Raw genomic sequence first — 15630 nt, forward strand, 5'->3', positions numbered from 1 at the left:
CAGCACCATATAAATTTGTAGTGGCTTGCATCAGTGTAAAGAGAACCGTTTCTGAACACGCGATTCAATGACTGCAGAATGAATGAAATGTCGAGGACATACCCGCAGCGAGCGTCCGCGTAACTGCACAGCAGGTACGATAAGGAAGAAAAGTCCGGTAACAATCCTGAGGCAGCTTAGTTGACAACAGAAGACGAATGAACCGCTTGAACATACGCCGCCTCGCATCCGAATACTTGCAGTGCTCCGTGCTTCAAAGCCCACGGAACTTGGAAATAGGCCACCGCAAAACCGCCCAATGTGCGGGCTAGATTGATGAGAGCGCTGACTTCTCCTTGATGTTTAGGGAAGGCGTCGTTACAGTATGCGTAGACGGCGACAGTGTTGATCATGATACTTGTTTCTGCAATCCCCCAGCCCATGACGATAGCACCGGGGCTTAGATGTTTCTGGAAAGCAGCTCCCAATGTGACAAAGCCGATGATATAGAGCGGGACAGCGACATAGCAAGCCCTGTACTGATGTAAGCAGGGTATGGTAAAATGAGAGGACTAACCATAGACGACTTTCGGCCTCAAAGACACCATTGTTGCGTTTGATACTTTTGTTCATAATCCAGTCGTTCAAGAAGCGACCAATCAACTCTCCAATTATGACAGAGACCTATCAGATGAGATGTCAAAAATGGGAATACAGCAAATAATACGCGTACGATGGGAGTTCCATAACCCCCAGCGATGGCGAAGGGAGACCACTTAAAACTGAGATGAATGAGCATGACATAATCGCGGCGCGTGATCACAATTACTCACCCTAGATCTGGTTCTCCAAGGAAGACAGCATTAGTGACCTGCATGCAGCGTTGAAAACTAGGATCAAAGCAACAAACTGAGCTCACATTAATGCCGATACCAAATCCAAAAAGCAAAGCCTCGAAGACGAGAAGTCCAAGGATATGCGGCCGCCAAACAACTAGCGGCGTTCAGTGGGTCGGCGAAGCCATGACAATATCTACGCACCGTTGAATGGGGAAATGATGGCGTAAGTCCAAGAGACGCGATACTTCTGCATCTTGAGGCCCGTCAATCCGACGAGGGTCTCGATTCGATACCGGAGGCCGGTCGATGGGCGTTCGGGAATGGGACGAACAGTGCGGTCATACATACTAATCAGGCCATAAGAGGTGGTTAAAGGAATGGTAAGGATAACGACTTACGTCTCCTCCATAAAGAAGACGATAAGGAGCACAACAAGGGCTCCATACATCGACCCAATTCCATATGCCCAACGCCAAGATGTGCGGGCAACGAGGAATCCGAAAGCAAACGGGGACAAGAAAGGCGAGATGATGAAACCCATGGTCCAGAAGTTGAGCTGCAAATCTGTTCGGAATTCGTGTTATTCGCGGCTGAAATTAGCTACCATCCGTGCTTGCAAGTGGAACGGGTAGAGGTCCGTGACGACATAAAGACCCTGAGGAATGTGTTCAATGGTGAGAAGCAACAGCTAGGCGACCCTACGGTGACTTGTGGCGCTGTCCCGAAAAACGCCGTCAAACAACGCATTGCTGTAAACAGTTGTTCATGAGTCCCACAGCTAAAGGGTAGTTAATTTCGTACCAGTGAAGGTATTCAGATTCGGTGCGAAAGTTGCACCGATCAAGAAGCCGAGGGCGAGCAACTATTCTCTCTCGTTAGGCTTCGCATGAGAAGATAGAAACCGAAGGTCAGGAACGGACCTGCGACCAGAATAGCACTGGGAGTCGTCCGATCCGTCTTATAACCATGCTTGATCCGGAGGTTAGAGAAAGGTAAAACCCGAATGTGAGTCGTACACAGCAGTGAGACCGCCCCATCCTATGTGCGATTGAGTAACTGCACTTGGAAGATTGATGTACTTACCGAGTAAAAATATACTCCAGCTTGATAACCGTGGGTTTGGTATGAAAAACACAAGTGTGGTTCAACTCACTTCGAGGTAAGGTTATTGATTTTCCCAGTGTTCGTGTGATATTGGGCTGCAAGCTGAAATATAGACGCAATGCCTGAGGCCGACGATGTGAAACGCGACGACAGTGCTCATTGGCCATAAACGCACCAATACCAGAGTCAAAATCGGGGACAATAGCAGCCTTGAACGCGTATGAACGGGATTTCCAAATACAACTTAGTACCCACCAGTGTGATGATAGTGAGTAGCAGGGTCTTTCGACGATCGCTCCAGTTTTGTGGGTCGTCGGGAGAGTCGGTAGGCTAGTGTGTGGCGCTAAGAACATAACGGAAACGAGTGCCAAATAAATAACACACCTGCGGCCAGAGCACTTTAGTGCCATCCCGAGAAAGCTTCAATCGCGCCGCAAATGCCTCCCCAAACTCGGCTTTTGCCTCCCTGAAGATCATTGAGACCTCTTCGCAAACCAGGAGACAGACTAACGCAGGGTCAATGACCAATCTACCAGCATTCTTCTCGTGGAATGAATACAGGTCGATCTCCTCTGCTGAATCATGACCAGTGCTAGTCTTCTCGATGTCTGCTTTGCCGTCTGTAGACATGGTCGTGGTGGGCGCAGGAGAGGAGGGCAGGAAAGCAACCGCGAAAGAACATGGGGCATCATCTCCGCCATTTAAACGAAAGACGGGCCGTGGAATAGGCTTACAGAAGCCTGCTGATTTGGTATGTTCATTCGCACGATCTTTTCAGTCGCTAGCTCCTCGGGGCCATCTGTGACACCGGCGGGAAGCGACTGTGAGTTCCAGAGAGACACACAATACAAAAATAGAGCCAAGTCCCAGACACCAGGTTGTTGCGTTATTGAGCAAAAGAACAAATGCTCATAAAGGCTGGGAAAAGGACAACGATGCTGCTGGCGGGTTCTGTGAAGTGGGGGTAAACTTCGAAGCGGGATCGCAGCGCATGGCGACTCGTGAGAGCACGTGCGAAACTCGTGACACACTATCACTTCTTTTCCCTTGAACTTTTCGATGCTAGCGCACGACCTCTGTGCTAGGATCCAAAATGCTTTCAGAAGCAGACACCAAAACATAGCGGTCCACCATAGCACCCAGAATCTGGGCATTCTTTCCATCCTCCTCCGCTCAGGCTTCGTCTCCAACGTTTCCCGCGGTACAATCACTGCGGCGGACCCAAGTCTCTTCAACGCCGAAGCAAACGATGCCAACAAGCGGATTTGGGCCGTACTGAAGTACCGCAATGACCTGCCTGTTCTCCACCATATGTCTGCTATCAGCAAACCCTCGAAACGCGTCTTTATGGACCTTACCGAAATCCGCCGCCTCTGTACTGGGCGGAGGGCACAGGATATTCCCCCGCTTGGGCTGGGAGAAATCATTGTCATAAAAACGGAGAGCAAGGAGCACGAGTGGTTGGAAGCAAGGGAAGCCGTCCAAATGAAACTAGCGGGAGAGGTCATTTGTCGAGCTCAATAACAGGTGAGTAAATTTACGGAGTATATCCTCTTTTCTCAAATTACAAGCAGTCTCCTGACGCACTACGCATCCGGAAGCGCTCCGGTCGCGTTGTACATATCTCATTCGTAGACATGGTTTGGTGTTCAATCTAATTGAGGCTTTGTCTGCTTGGGAGTCCTGAAAAAACTGATGAAGTTGGGCTACCTGACCATGGTCGCTTGAATGTCTTCTTCTCCTCTGTCTCTGTGCAATGTGTTGTCGAATAGAGCCATAGAGTTGGCTGCAACCAAGTCAACCCTTCGTCGACAGATAATTGCTTCATCTAAGCATTGTGCTAGTAACATAACTACTGTTAGCTAGAAGAACACATATAGTGTAGTCTGTCAGGCAACTTGCACTTGTAATCAAAGCTTGACCATCGAATCCAGTTTGGGCTCTTTACTTAACGCCGTCCTCTCGTTCCCCACAAAGGCTCCGTGATGAGCGACAGGAGTGTGTATAAGTCCATGCGCCTCTAGAATAGTTGGGAAATCATTCAACGAGCTCGAGCCGGACCAGGGGAGAACTAAGCAGCCTCTGAACTGTGGGAGACGCAGCCGTGTTAGTCGGAGGCGAACCTGCATCTTCTGCTATGATGGACTGTTGGACAGAGCTCTTGTGAGAGCAGCATCTCGACGTCAGACTCGGGGGCCGCATGTAGTATGTGGTCCAAAAGACGGAGCACCAGACACAATGAGAAAACGAACTGATTGGAATTGTGTTGCAACGAATTCAGACGAAACAGACGAAACTACGAGATCACTTCTTCCCCACGATCGTAGATTCCGCGCAGCTGCTCGAGGAAAACAAAAGTCACCTTTCAAATGGTCATTGAGGCTTGAAGACACACATATCACACACCACAATTTCGTCAAGAATTGCCTCGTAGCCCTCTTTGACTTCCAGGGCAGCTGGCTCTTTGCCTTTCTTAAATAGCCTGTCTTTGCGGGGATGGAAACATGCCACGAGTATCTCACTAACATCGTTGGTTCTGAGCTAAAAACGGGTTGGATTGAGTACTTTTAGATATCAAAGGTCGCGCGGTTCTCACCTCGACGTGGTTTGCCTTCAACAGCCACTTGTAATCTTTCCCATCCTCTGCGGTGAACGGGCGATGTCTTGTTTGCGATTAGTACACCCCAGACGATAATACACAGCGCAAGCACTCACGGACCCCACCACCCTCTGCCTGCACCCTCTTTCTTTAGCCACTCATTCACCACCCGCTCATTCCCTCGAAATGTTATAACGCTTGGCTTCTTGATATGATATTCGTGGAAGTCGATCGACGCAAGATGGGCAAACTGAGTAGTCTCCGCTCCGCCGTGCTCCGGGGAAGTGAGGGGACTCTCGATCGCACAACTGACGTGTGTTGTTCCGCCCAAAAGCTTTGGGGTCGAAGTTTTATAGAGTGGACGTCCGGTGTTGCCGTCGTAGAAGACGGTGTTTATAGGCGAAATCTCAGTCATCTTGAGAAACATGGCGGGTGTGGATTGCGTTGTAGACTCGAACAGCTTTTGCGGTTACCTATGACGACCCGACTTGACTCCATGATCTCTAGGTCTCGTGAATGGCTTGGCTGAGAGGACTATATTTCTCTCCACATTTCCACCTTGACGTACCGTACTTGACGTCGAGCAGATTATGTAGCCTCATCGTGGTTTAAAATTTGGATGGTGTCGGATGACGTCGCGTGACCGCAATGACTTGATCAACGACCATGTCGATGTCGCTTGACGAAGAAGTCCGCCTCTTCACAAACAACGCCGACCGCGAGCGGTATAATCTCCTGGCGACACTTTTCGGCATTGTGGTTGCCCTAGACTACCTTGAACGGGCTTATGTTCGCGATTCAATAACATCGACCGAGTGGGTTCGCACTCTCCGATAACCCAAGGCTGAAGGAGAAAAGATACTCGCCCGCATGCACGCGGCTACTCTCTCAATACAAAACAATGCTCAAGCTTGTTGGAGATGATGTTCCCTCCATCGAACAGTTCATGAGTCGTTATCGCGTCCACCGCTTCCCCTGTTTGGCCTCGCCTCTCGCTGAAATGCTTCTAGATGGACCATACGGCTGCGACACATCGGATCAAAGTCGGTGTCCCAGCCACGGTCGAGCATTCGAGTGAGGCCGGCCCAGAAACAAGTAAATGGGTAGCCCAAACAACCCAGGTTTGTTCAAACTGTGGCCAAAGCAGACCTAACACGTTCACGAAAGGGCTTTATCACGTTCATGGACGCTATTAAACTGCGAATGTGGGCGAAAGATCAACTCCATCCTATATTACAGGACCTCGTCACTGGCTATGCGCGGTTCAAAGGCAGTAAAGACTGGGAAGGGCGGAGCAGAATGGTTGGATGGCAAGTGGAATTTAATTCCTTCTTTCAACTCTCAAGTAACAAGTTTAGGCTCATCACGCTGAACGCGATGAAGGCCTCGGAAGAGATAACGGAGGAGCAATCTCGACAACTTTTGTTCGATGCTGACAATGCGTACAACGAATTCTTTAGAAGTCTCAGTGGAGGAAAGGACGACCATTAGCAAATCCAATTCTTTCCCAACCACTTCGGTTCAACAATGCAAGAAATAGTACTAGTGCGGTCGAGTCCAATAATACATCAGATCAGGTACACAAATCACAGCGGCAAAGCAACAACTAAACTACACACGGCTAAGATTCCTTGAATACATTTGCACTCAAGTGCTTCAAACAAATTGTGGCTGGGCAAAGTGACCTGGTGTGGGGTATGGTGATGGCGAGCCATTGGAAGTATTTGAGATGGACGATGGGGAGCCATGACCGGACGATTCGGGCCACGAAAAGCCTGGCATCATCATATTATCCCACCACGCAGGATTCTTCAATGCCTGCATAGCAGCAAGCATCTGGTCATCATCAGCCGCCCCCATCCCAAACTCCAAGTCGACTTCAGGGCTGAAAGGTGCCTGAACATGATAACGCTGTGGAGAATAGGTTGACTCATGTCGATAAGCTGGAGTCTGATACTCAGTGTATTGGTGTTGTTGTCCATATGAGCCCACACTAGCCATCGGCGACGTTGAAAATGTGGAGTTGGTGGAGAGTGGTCTGTAGTCGCTCATACTTGATGAAGCTGTTGGGGTCGACGCGGATGACTGTTGCGTCGGAGGTGCGTTGGGGTGTAAACGCCCAACCGTAGCGCCCCCATCTCGCCGGTGCTTGGACAACAGTCCTGCGAGGAAGCGCGCATAGAGCTTGGGAGTATGGCGGTCGTCGATAGCAATCTCGGGTGAACTCAATGTTTGGATGAGGCGTCCAATGAGGTCGAAAACCTCGTTCTCTTCTTCCTTGGCCATCAATTGCGAGAACTCGGGCCGCAGCAACTAAGTATACCAGGTCAATGACCCACATAAATCAATGAGGGAAACCAACCTTCATCAAAAAAGCCGACGCAAACGCAGCAAATATAAAATGGCCATCCGGAGCGTACCGCATGAACCCAGTAGGGGTCAAGCCCTCCACCATCCCACGAACGACACTCTTGGCAGACTCGAGGCACTATATCAAGACTCAGATCGCAACAACCACAGGACATGGCTTATATGCACCTTGGTGAAGAAAATGTGATCTGAGGGTTTCAGTCCACGCTGGTAGGCCTGTTGGAACCCGAAGGAAAACATAACGAGTCGCGAGTAGGCTACTAAGCTGGTGATGTTGTTGGTCGGCTTAGCAAAGGAATGGTAAGCTAGACTTACAAGGGGAAGAGCTTGCATCGCAGGATGCATTTACGATCTGTCGTTGGTCAATAAACATCAAGACACTGGTGACGCAGTCTGACCGGTAGCATCCGAGTCTTGCGCAAGACGTTGCGCCCACTCGTCAGTGAACCGCGTCAGATGGGCATCATGAGTCAATGTCACAGAGCGGAAATCCACGCGCTGGATGTGAATAAGCTTGGATATGGTCGAGACAAAAAAAAGCCATACTTTGTTCAAACCTGTTGGCGATGCTGGGTCGGAAAAGATATCATCGTGAAAGCTAGCAACTAGGCGCAATAGCGCCGTATAGCAACACATGTGGATGTCATACTGTTCCCTGGTAAGCCGCGAAAAGCACAATGAGAAAATACTTGCCGAGCTATTATATGGCGATTTCTTGTACCAATCGTCGCTTCCGTGGCGCATGATGCTGGCTGCAGTCAATCACTAGCACTAAACACTAGTGCGAAAACCCACTAATCATCTTTGATGGTTGCTGGTTTCCCGAATTGCGTCGCAGTTGAGCGATCCAAATTGAAACAAATCATCCAAACCCTCGTCCGGTTCAACTGCTCCCTCTCCAGCCTCTCGTTTCCTCTGTGTGTCTTTCCCGTTGGCACTTGATGCAAATTCAAGTCAGTTGCCAACCGAATAGCCAACCCTGTGTATAACCAAGACCGGTCTTCTTCCCATTTGCGCGCGGGAACAGCATAGATGCTCATGAGAATGTACGCTTGAACCAACTCGACGGACTTCCACCCGTCAATGAGCGCAGTAGCAGCGGAATGTTTTGCGAAATGCATAGCAATAGGATAAATTTCCGACTTCTCGGGGTAATAGCGAGATGAAATGGCGCAGACTGTGATGAGTTCAATGACGCGAAGGTTGATCTGACAGAAGCCAACTCACTGACAGTGAACAAAAATGGACATCGAGCGAAAGTCGAAGCAGGCGTGTGTAGAACAGGATCGAGCAGAGCGATAAAGGGCTGTTCAAAACATGTCAAATGGGAAGGGAGATACTATAGGGTAGGCTTACGTTGACGCGAGTGTAGAAACTAGAAGAGAAAGTTGAGCTTTGAGACGACACGTGGTGTGTGTCACGTACATATCGAAGAGCTTGTCAACATCCTCCGGCACGACAAGACCATGAATCAGGATTTCAGGCGGGCTATGTTGCTCGATGAGTTGTGCCCTCATGTTCAGGTCCGTAGAAGGACCAGGTTTGAAGTATGACGCATTGGCAACACCCTAAACTTTATAAACATCTGGCCACAGGAATCATTAGATAAGCGACGTACCACATTATCATCATCCAGATCATCTGCATCTTCCTTGGGATTGCCATTTTCCTGTGTGCGTTGACTTTTCTTCTCCTTAGTGCTACTCAGGCTCAAGTTAGCAAGCAACCCGATTGGAACGCTGGCATCTGGCAAGACGCTTCCATCGCCCTCTTCCGTCCCATCGTCATCATCAGTGTTTGGCTTCAGGTCATCATCCTCTGAGCCATCAAACGAGTTTTTGGACACCCTGATGGCACCATCAATGGTTGCTGCAGTGTCCCGAGCCAGTGCAGCGAAGGTCGCAGCCGATGAAGACGCTTCCATTGCTTGGCCTGACCGAACACTGGCTTGTAGTCGATCAAGCCAGGCTATGATGTTACGATTGGTAGTATCGGATGGAGAAGTCGCCATCTTATACGAAGCAATCGACAGAGGAGTCGCAATATAAGGATTGTGAAGCTTGAAAAAAGCAGGGTCAGCGTTAGATAAATGACGAGTCTGAGTTTGTTACCTGTTTCAGAAGAGACTCAATGATTGCATCCTTTTGTCGAATTTGAGCCAAAAGATACTCGCGCTTGCTGGATGCGGACACAAAGGGTAAGTTAGAGTTCGACGAAGCAGGAGATGAGGGTGGCGAAGAATGAGGAGAAGAGTCCGATGAAGAAGAAATGTCTGAAGGTGAAGACCAAGCTGGTGAGTTCATTGGGGGGGGGGGGCGTAAAACTCGCTTGGCCATCATGCAGACTTATAGACTGCAAGCAATCTGGGACCGGTTGGCCTACAATGCCTGAATCCTGAAAAGGGAAATGCAGGAACTATACGCTAGCGGCAACTCGTGGAGAATGTCGACGAAATTGCCTGGCGTCACCAGGCACTCCGTACCAGGCTGTGGCGTAGCCAAGAAAGCAACACGGTCACCGACAGAACGTCGTGTAAGCATCCATATGTTTTGGAAGAGACAGCCTCACGCAAACGGTGACAGTGACCCGGATACAACGTGTCAGTTTCTTTCCCGCTCTGTTCGGGGTCCGATTCGGTCACCGTGGCGGAAAGTAAGGGAGCCGGAAAGACAATCACCGAGGTGTCAAAGTAATGTGCCACCGGAAGTGCAATCACCGGAGGATTATAGACCTCGCCTGGAAGGCATATTGTATCCGATACTCCCCCTCCCATCCCAAGCACTCCAACTCAACAACGTAGTGCAAACACTAGAGGTTGGTTGCTATGCCCTCTCGCGAAAAAGGGCGAGACAGTACACACCATACGGAACCATTGTCCGAGGAGGGGAGGCGAAAGAAGAACGAGCGAAAGGTTGCATTACTCACTTTGGCGCGCTTCGAGGCTTTCGACCTTCTACAATGCAGACGTGACCACCTGCTCTACATCGGCGACAGGTGTTGTCCATTTCTGGCGGGATAATAGTGAGTCTCTCTCTCTCTCTCTGAAACCACGACTGACCGCCATCACCATCCATAGCGAACTCGCATTTCATCTTGAGCTTTTTGCAATGAGTGCATGCACCTGGTCTGTGCATTGACGTTGATGGACCCCAGGTTACACCGCGAGGAACGATTGCGTTTTGGTAGGTGATGAGGGATACCAATGGAGTATAAGCGGAATGTAGGGAGCGCCAGAATCACAGCAGGATCAAGAAGGTAAGGAAGGAAGGCAATAATCAGTCAGCAACGACTGGTGGGGCGAGGACGCCGCAACGAAAGCACTCACAAACGAGCGCCTTTGCTTCGAACGCCAAGGCCACCCATCCCTACACTGATGCCAGCCCCACCTGCATACGAGCCAAACCCATCTTCAGAGTCCGAATCTGAATATCCGGCAGAAGAGGCAGGAACTGGAGCTGGTTTTTTGGCAACTCTCTTTCGTTTCGGTGCAGAAGACGATGCAGTAGCAGTGGGCTGAGGGGGAGTCCGTTGTTGGACTGGTTGTCGTGGTTTCGCCGCAGTGTTTGGAGTTGGGGGAATCTGGTTTGGACGCATGTATTGAGAGGGATGCTGAGGGTAATATTGAGCCAATAACTCTTCATAGGATGTACCAGGAGCTGGATATGAGAAGTCGAATTGCTGCTGGGCAGGAGGAGGATGTTGCTGCTGGGCTCTCTGTTGCCATTGTGGATCGCTGGGGTCGTAGAACGATGGTGGAAGGCCAATCATTGTGGTAGTTGAGAAGTGAGACGGGCTGGCCATAGTCGTTTGAAATATCCGGCAGTTGGAGTCCCGGACTCTTGCTGGCGAAGATGGAGGATTGTTGGCGAAGAACGCGGATTTGAAGGCGTTACCCGATCAGGCTATGACCTCCGGTGTCACATTCGCGCCTGTCGGGTAAGGCGGTTTCCCGACGCGTCTTTATTCTCTTCTGGGTCACCCACGCGTTCACAGGCCATATCGAAACGCGAAAATGGAGGCGTCATACTGTTTCAAGAGCTGCATCTAGTGCCCCTTCCACACTTCAAGTTCGCGACGAACTACACAACATTGTTTAGGGCTACGTTAGGAAAGCTGCGACCCACACATCGCACAATTCCATTGCTAGCCATACTATTGTCAACGCTATGGACCATGCACTCTGATTGAGTATTCAGCAGGAAGAATGCAGGAATGCAGCGTGTTTGATTGCGACGAGTCATTTCGTATGGTGAACCTGAGTCCCATCTCATCAGTGAAGTGGGCAGGTCCAACGATACTTAGCATGTGCCCTAGATTGTTCTATGTGAGCACTGACCGAGACGTCCGATACAGAAAGACCCCTACGTCAGTAACAGTAGCCCCCCTTCGGCGAGTAAAGACTCTCACAAAAAAGGACGACTCTCGCGATTTTTCAGAATCAAGTTTCTTCGCACCAGTGACAGAATGAACTGACATAGATAGCAGGCACGCAAGTAAGACAGAATTATCTTTCAAGTCAACAATCACGCCAGACTGCCCGTTAGACGGTCTGCGCTTTTTAAGCAGCAAGGCGGCTTCCTGGGAGTCGATGGGTAAGCCTTCCACGTCAAAGAGAAACTGAGATCGGGACAGAGTGTATGAGTATCGCTTGTTTAGTTTCGGTTCACAGGGAGGGCGATGAGGGATCATTGTGAGCAAGAAAAGGCATTCATCACTCGCAGCAGCAGTTGGTGTAGAGCCTAGAAGCTGGTCGCTGGACAGTAGGGCGTCGGCGATAGTGCCGAAGTTCACAAGTTTGGCCCAGCTGAGCCGGTTTATTTGCATAGCCTGCGATAGTTTAGCATGCAGCCAAGGAGAAAATCTGTCCGCACTGGCAGGTAAGAATGGAACCAACCCACCGACAATTTTCTGAGCGACATCGGTGTTTCATGATACGTATGTGAGAGATGGTCCATAAGGTGCCGCATTCCACCATGTGGGTAGTTCACTTCAACCGAATTGTGGTGGAAACTTGGTTGAAACCAAATCTCACGTAAGAAACACGGTCACATGAGAGCGTGATGGTCCGTGAATTCATTCAGTCAGAGCTACAGTCAGGAAGATATACATTATGTCGACCACCTTCTGTGAAGGGAATGATAATTTGTTAACAAGTCATCTGGATCGCCTCATCGATGTCCTTTTTTTTCACCAAAATACTCATCACACATTCCCCGCGTTATCCCTCGGTTTATGTCGAGTTTCGTTTTCGATTCGTGCCACCACTTTGCGAACTTCTCTGTCCCAGTCCGTCCGCAGACACAACAGTGAACCGAACACCGCGCAATACACCAAAGAGAACGTCAATCCAATCCAGAGGCCGTGCAGCCCCATGCCAGCGTTGAATGCAAGTGCTGCACCCAAAGGTATTCCCAGAATATAATATGCGCTTTAGTACTGGTCAGTTAGAATCAGAGTGCTGCAGAAAATATGAACCTGAGATTTAGGAGTGCGCCGGTCATCTAGTAGTGGCCATTGATTTAGAGCAACGCTTAGTGTTGAGACTGACCTGTTTGCCCTTGGCTCGTAGAATACCTCCAGCAACTCCAGATGTACCATCGAAGACTTGGAACAAGGCGACAAGAGGGAGGATGGAAGCCACAAGAGCAACAACCTCTGTTTGGGTTGAGATTATAGAAGGTAGACCATGTGAAAACCCCACCTGGATCGTCGTTGAATAGGTATGCCCACGAGTTACGGAAGACCATGAACATCGTGCTACATTTGTCAATGGAAATGCAAATAATGTGCTACTGATTAGTTTACCTGAAAATCAAAGCGATACCCAGTGCCATTAGTAGTGAGACGTGAGCAGCGATCTTTGCGCGAGACGAGTTGAGCTCGCCGAGAAGATTTCCAATTCTAGAGGTTGAATGAGCTACCTGAGTAAATCGGACACAAGTGTCCATACCGCACGGAAGATGCGACACTGAGTGCGAAAGGTGCCTGATATGTCGTCGAAGCAGAAGACAATAGAATTGATTGTGCTGCCAGTGAGATGGGACCAAGCCTGCAACACAGTTAGAGAAAAAGTGGTAGACGATCTAACAGGGCTGACATGGACGCCGCAAGCGCAACCAGCTCCCAGGACCACCATTCTGACGCGGTCATGGCAACACCAGCAAGGCCAAGGTTGACAAGTATACCGAGACTAGTGAAGCTCCGTCGCGAGATAGGCATCCAGGCAGTATGCGGTGCAATAAAGATTCCATAGGTGATATTCATGACGCAGACCAAGTTGAGCGAACAAACAGTGGCAATTGGTGCTCCAATGAAACCAAGTCTGATGGGCAGTGGTCCCCAAACTGGCGCGCGCTTCAGAGCTTGAATGGATCAAAACTCCTGACTACATACCCAGCAGGTAATTCAATAGAGCATTTATCGGTGCAACAATGCAGATTATTCTGGTCGGTACCGCAAATAGACCTTGACTAAGGTAAAAAAAGCGCGCAGTGTTGACTTTTGGATGACGAACCTTGTGATTGAAAATATCGCCTGGGAAATAACTTGTCAGAGACGAGTTCGAGTTACACTACGGTTCGGGATCATACCGACTGATTAAGTTCAACGCGTACGCTTCGGAACAAGTAAGTTTTAGCTTGGAGAGAAGTTCAAATGAAGCACCAGGCAATCCGAGTGAGACCCAGCGTAGATAGAGGGCTGCAAGGTAGGCTACTTCAGGGTCCTGTTTGAGGGCTAATAGAATGGCTTCCGCATTCCACCAGATGAAGTACATAGGCTAGTAGGCACGTTTGTGGAGAGGCCGACGCATGTGGGAGCCAGTTACGCACGATGAGGGACGCTCCCATCACAACCGCTGATGCGACCAAGTTGAAATAATGATTTACGCTAAAAAAAGAAGGACAAACCCATCCGCTGAGACCAAAGCCCGACTAGTTGTGGCTGAGAGGAGGTCCAGGCTGAAGGAAGCATCGTATCTAAAGCGCTGACCATGCCTTGGAGGATGGAAAACCCCGAAACACTTGCGGTCATCGAGCCCTTTTAATTATCGGTTACATTGTGTTTTGAAAGCAGAAGCACAAAATCAAAGCACCAATGTAATGCCCGCAAGAGCGGTTGTGGACAGGTGACCGATGGACAGGACAGGAGCCATGACAAGACTATACTCCAGCAAGTGAGTGCCGAAGACAGGGAGTCTGAAGCGGAGGGCATAAGAATGAGGAAAGATAAAAGGTAGTCTCAGTACATACGAGTATTTGGTCAAAATACGAAGCTCTGACCAGTATAGCGATGTGGTTGATACTTCTGCATCATTGGCGTCGCCAACGGGTTCATGAATTCGCGGAACTTGGGGTTCGGCGCGGAGCAATGGGGTGTTTTCAGTAGGGTTTCGCAGTGTTTCCGAATGTTGGGAGATAGTTGGCAGAGCCATAGTAGGGCGGGATGGGCGTCTGGCAATGCTCGTGTGACTAGGCTCCGATTCTACCTCAGACTCCATGTTGCCTGGGTGAGCAGCAGCAAAACGAGATACGGTTGCATAGTCGGATGGGAGAGAGCCAACCACCGTCGTATGGCCGTAGGACGCCATTGCGAATTGTCGGCCGAGGAGGCAGGTCCTGGCAGGAGCAGAACCGAAAATCGCGTTTTCCATTTATGGCACAGGTTACGGTGGCGTGACTTGATGATGTCTTGATAATCAAACAAAAAATAGACGTTTGACGGGTTTCCACTTTGCATGGCAATCAGAACGATAAAATTTGAATCCAAACGTAACAATGGTTCAAAACATAGCATTTTAAGTTGTGTCTATCTCTCTCTCTATTGGGTTTGAATTGACTTGGAGCTCCAAGTTCGGAAGCGAGAGGTTGGAGCAGTCTCGCGTTTCGTACGCAAAACAAGACACGGACCACACTAGCTTGAGCCACCGACAAGCTCCTCCGTGTTCTTTGGTGTTCGGGCCATGATCTTCGCCTCAGAACACCGCATTAGAACTTCAACGTACATAAATCTGGCGAGCTGTATTTTCTGGAAGACGAAGACATGACTAGTCGTTTCTCTTGACTTTGACTGTAATAAGAACCGACTCGTGGTGTTTGGACCGAGATCTTTCTTGAGAAAGCTTGCAGGTGTCAAGGTGTTAAGTCGCGTTGGCCATCGGAACGGAACAGCGATAGAGTGTCAGTAGATCAGCCAGATCCGCACCTCAATGCACTTTCCGATTCGGGACCGCTGCAGTATGTAGTTTCAAAGGATTCCAGTCATGTTGCGATCTCGTTGCTCCTCACATGGTCAACGTCTTGTGCAACTGTGAACAACTTTCATGAGCGGGAAGTCACAGAGAAAACCACGACTAACATTCCGCGATGATTTGTCTGGCTCGATTGGCAGACTCGGAGACCAGAATTTAGATAGCGCTAATATAACACGTATGTCCCGGGGACACAGAGGAGGCTTGCACACGAAGAGTGCTATTCTAGTCAACTTGGCTGTGGTATGGAGACCACCCTGGGATGACCACTAGACGTATGTTCGAGAGGAATATGTCGCTGGTCACATGTGACAACATCAATTCGACGATTGTGGCTGTGTACCCAGAAGACTCTCGAGCCACAGCCACCTCAGCTACTCTCCGCTGTGAAATACTGGGACACGTACATAGTCTCTTGCCTGGTGACAATTCATTCACAACAGGGAGTGCAAACAATCGGGGCTCACCAGTTCTGTAGTATTTTCTCCATT

General features: G+C 49.6%; 6 protein-coding genes across 6 annotated transcripts; 2 read left to right on the top strand and 4 right to left on the bottom strand.

Annotated features, from left to right (window-relative positions):
• Nucleotides 1-30: 30 nt before the first annotated feature.
• On the bottom strand, nucleotides 31-3256 carry MIND_01213400 (MFS general substrate transporter; the record flags this gene model as incomplete). The annotated part of the gene is made up of 21 exons (XM_037368640.1): nucleotides 2767-3256; nucleotides 2434-2665; nucleotides 2307-2388; nucleotides 2178-2252; nucleotides 2098-2131; nucleotides 1972-2044; nucleotides 1902-1921; nucleotides 1835-1856; nucleotides 1739-1787; nucleotides 1620-1680; nucleotides 1521-1567; nucleotides 1423-1473; nucleotides 1217-1374; nucleotides 1020-1165; nucleotides 899-972; nucleotides 813-850; nucleotides 713-761; nucleotides 557-663; nucleotides 217-513; nucleotides 103-166; nucleotides 31-51 (listed from the first exon to the last, which is right to left on the bottom strand). The coding sequence occupies exons 1-21, from the start codon at nucleotides 3083-3085 to the stop codon at nucleotides 31-33; spliced, it is 2019 nt and encodes a 672-aa protein (XP_037214608.1). The 5' UTR covers nucleotides 3086-3256.
• On the top strand, nucleotides 2961-3446 carry MIND_01213500 (37S ribosomal protein S8, mitochondrial; the record flags this gene model as incomplete). Its single annotated transcript, XM_037368641.1, has 1 exon — nucleotides 2961-3446. Exon 1 carries the CDS (start codon nucleotides 2982-2984, stop codon nucleotides 3444-3446), a length of 465 nt encoding a protein of 154 aa, XP_037214609.1. The 5' UTR covers nucleotides 2961-2981.
• A 772-nt stretch (nucleotides 3447-4218) lies between these two features.
• MIND_01213600 (uncharacterized protein) lies at nucleotides 4219-4948 on the bottom strand (the record flags this gene model as incomplete). Its single annotated transcript, XM_037368642.1, has 4 exons — nucleotides 4219-4284; nucleotides 4329-4463; nucleotides 4519-4585; nucleotides 4638-4948. The coding sequence occupies 4 exons, from the start codon at nucleotides 4946-4948 to the stop codon at nucleotides 4219-4221; spliced, it is 579 nt and encodes a 192-aa protein (XP_037214610.1).
• A 239-nt stretch (nucleotides 4949-5187) lies between these two features.
• MIND_01213700 (Vacuolar protein sorting-associated protein 28) lies at nucleotides 5188-6012 on the top strand (the record flags this gene model as incomplete). The annotated part of the gene is made up of 4 exons (XM_037368643.1): nucleotides 5188-5336; nucleotides 5380-5482; nucleotides 5532-5642; nucleotides 5689-6012. The coding sequence occupies 4 exons, from the start codon at nucleotides 5188-5190 to the stop codon at nucleotides 6010-6012; spliced, it is 687 nt and encodes a 228-aa protein (XP_037214611.1).
• Nucleotides 6013-6177: 165 nt separating this feature from the next.
• On the bottom strand, nucleotides 6178-10659 carry MIND_01213800 (uncharacterized protein; the record flags this gene model as incomplete). Its single annotated transcript, XM_037368644.1, has 16 exons — nucleotides 6178-6834; nucleotides 6884-7009; nucleotides 7060-7156; nucleotides 7207-7243; nucleotides 7290-7389; nucleotides 7438-7539; nucleotides 7585-7639; nucleotides 7687-8068; nucleotides 8119-8197; nucleotides 8248-8266; nucleotides 8317-8459; nucleotides 8510-8950; nucleotides 9003-9069; nucleotides 9817-9898; nucleotides 9950-10017; nucleotides 10217-10659. The coding sequence occupies 16 exons, from the start codon at nucleotides 10657-10659 to the stop codon at nucleotides 6178-6180; spliced, it is 2898 nt and encodes a 965-aa protein (XP_037214612.1).
• Nucleotides 10660-12093: 1434 nt separating this feature from the next.
• Nucleotides 12094-14479, bottom strand: MIND_01213900 (RNA helicase; the record flags this gene model as incomplete). Its single annotated transcript, XM_037368645.1, has 14 exons — nucleotides 12094-12319; nucleotides 12367-12392; nucleotides 12440-12546; nucleotides 12593-12648; nucleotides 12697-12792; nucleotides 12842-12940; nucleotides 12989-13235; nucleotides 13285-13356; nucleotides 13406-13425; nucleotides 13482-13669; nucleotides 13722-13747; nucleotides 13800-13929; nucleotides 13985-14087; nucleotides 14142-14479. The coding sequence occupies 14 exons, from the start codon at nucleotides 14477-14479 to the stop codon at nucleotides 12094-12096; spliced, it is 1734 nt and encodes a 577-aa protein (XP_037214613.1).
• Nucleotides 14480-15630: the final 1151 nt, after the last annotated feature.

This window comes from Mycena indigotica (assembly GCF_014461135.1).
Source record: "Mycena indigotica strain 171206Taipei chromosome Unknown Mind.scaff0012, whole genome shotgun sequence".
Lineage (NCBI taxonomy): Eukaryota > Fungi > Basidiomycota > Agaricomycetes > Agaricales > Mycenaceae > Mycena > Mycena indigotica.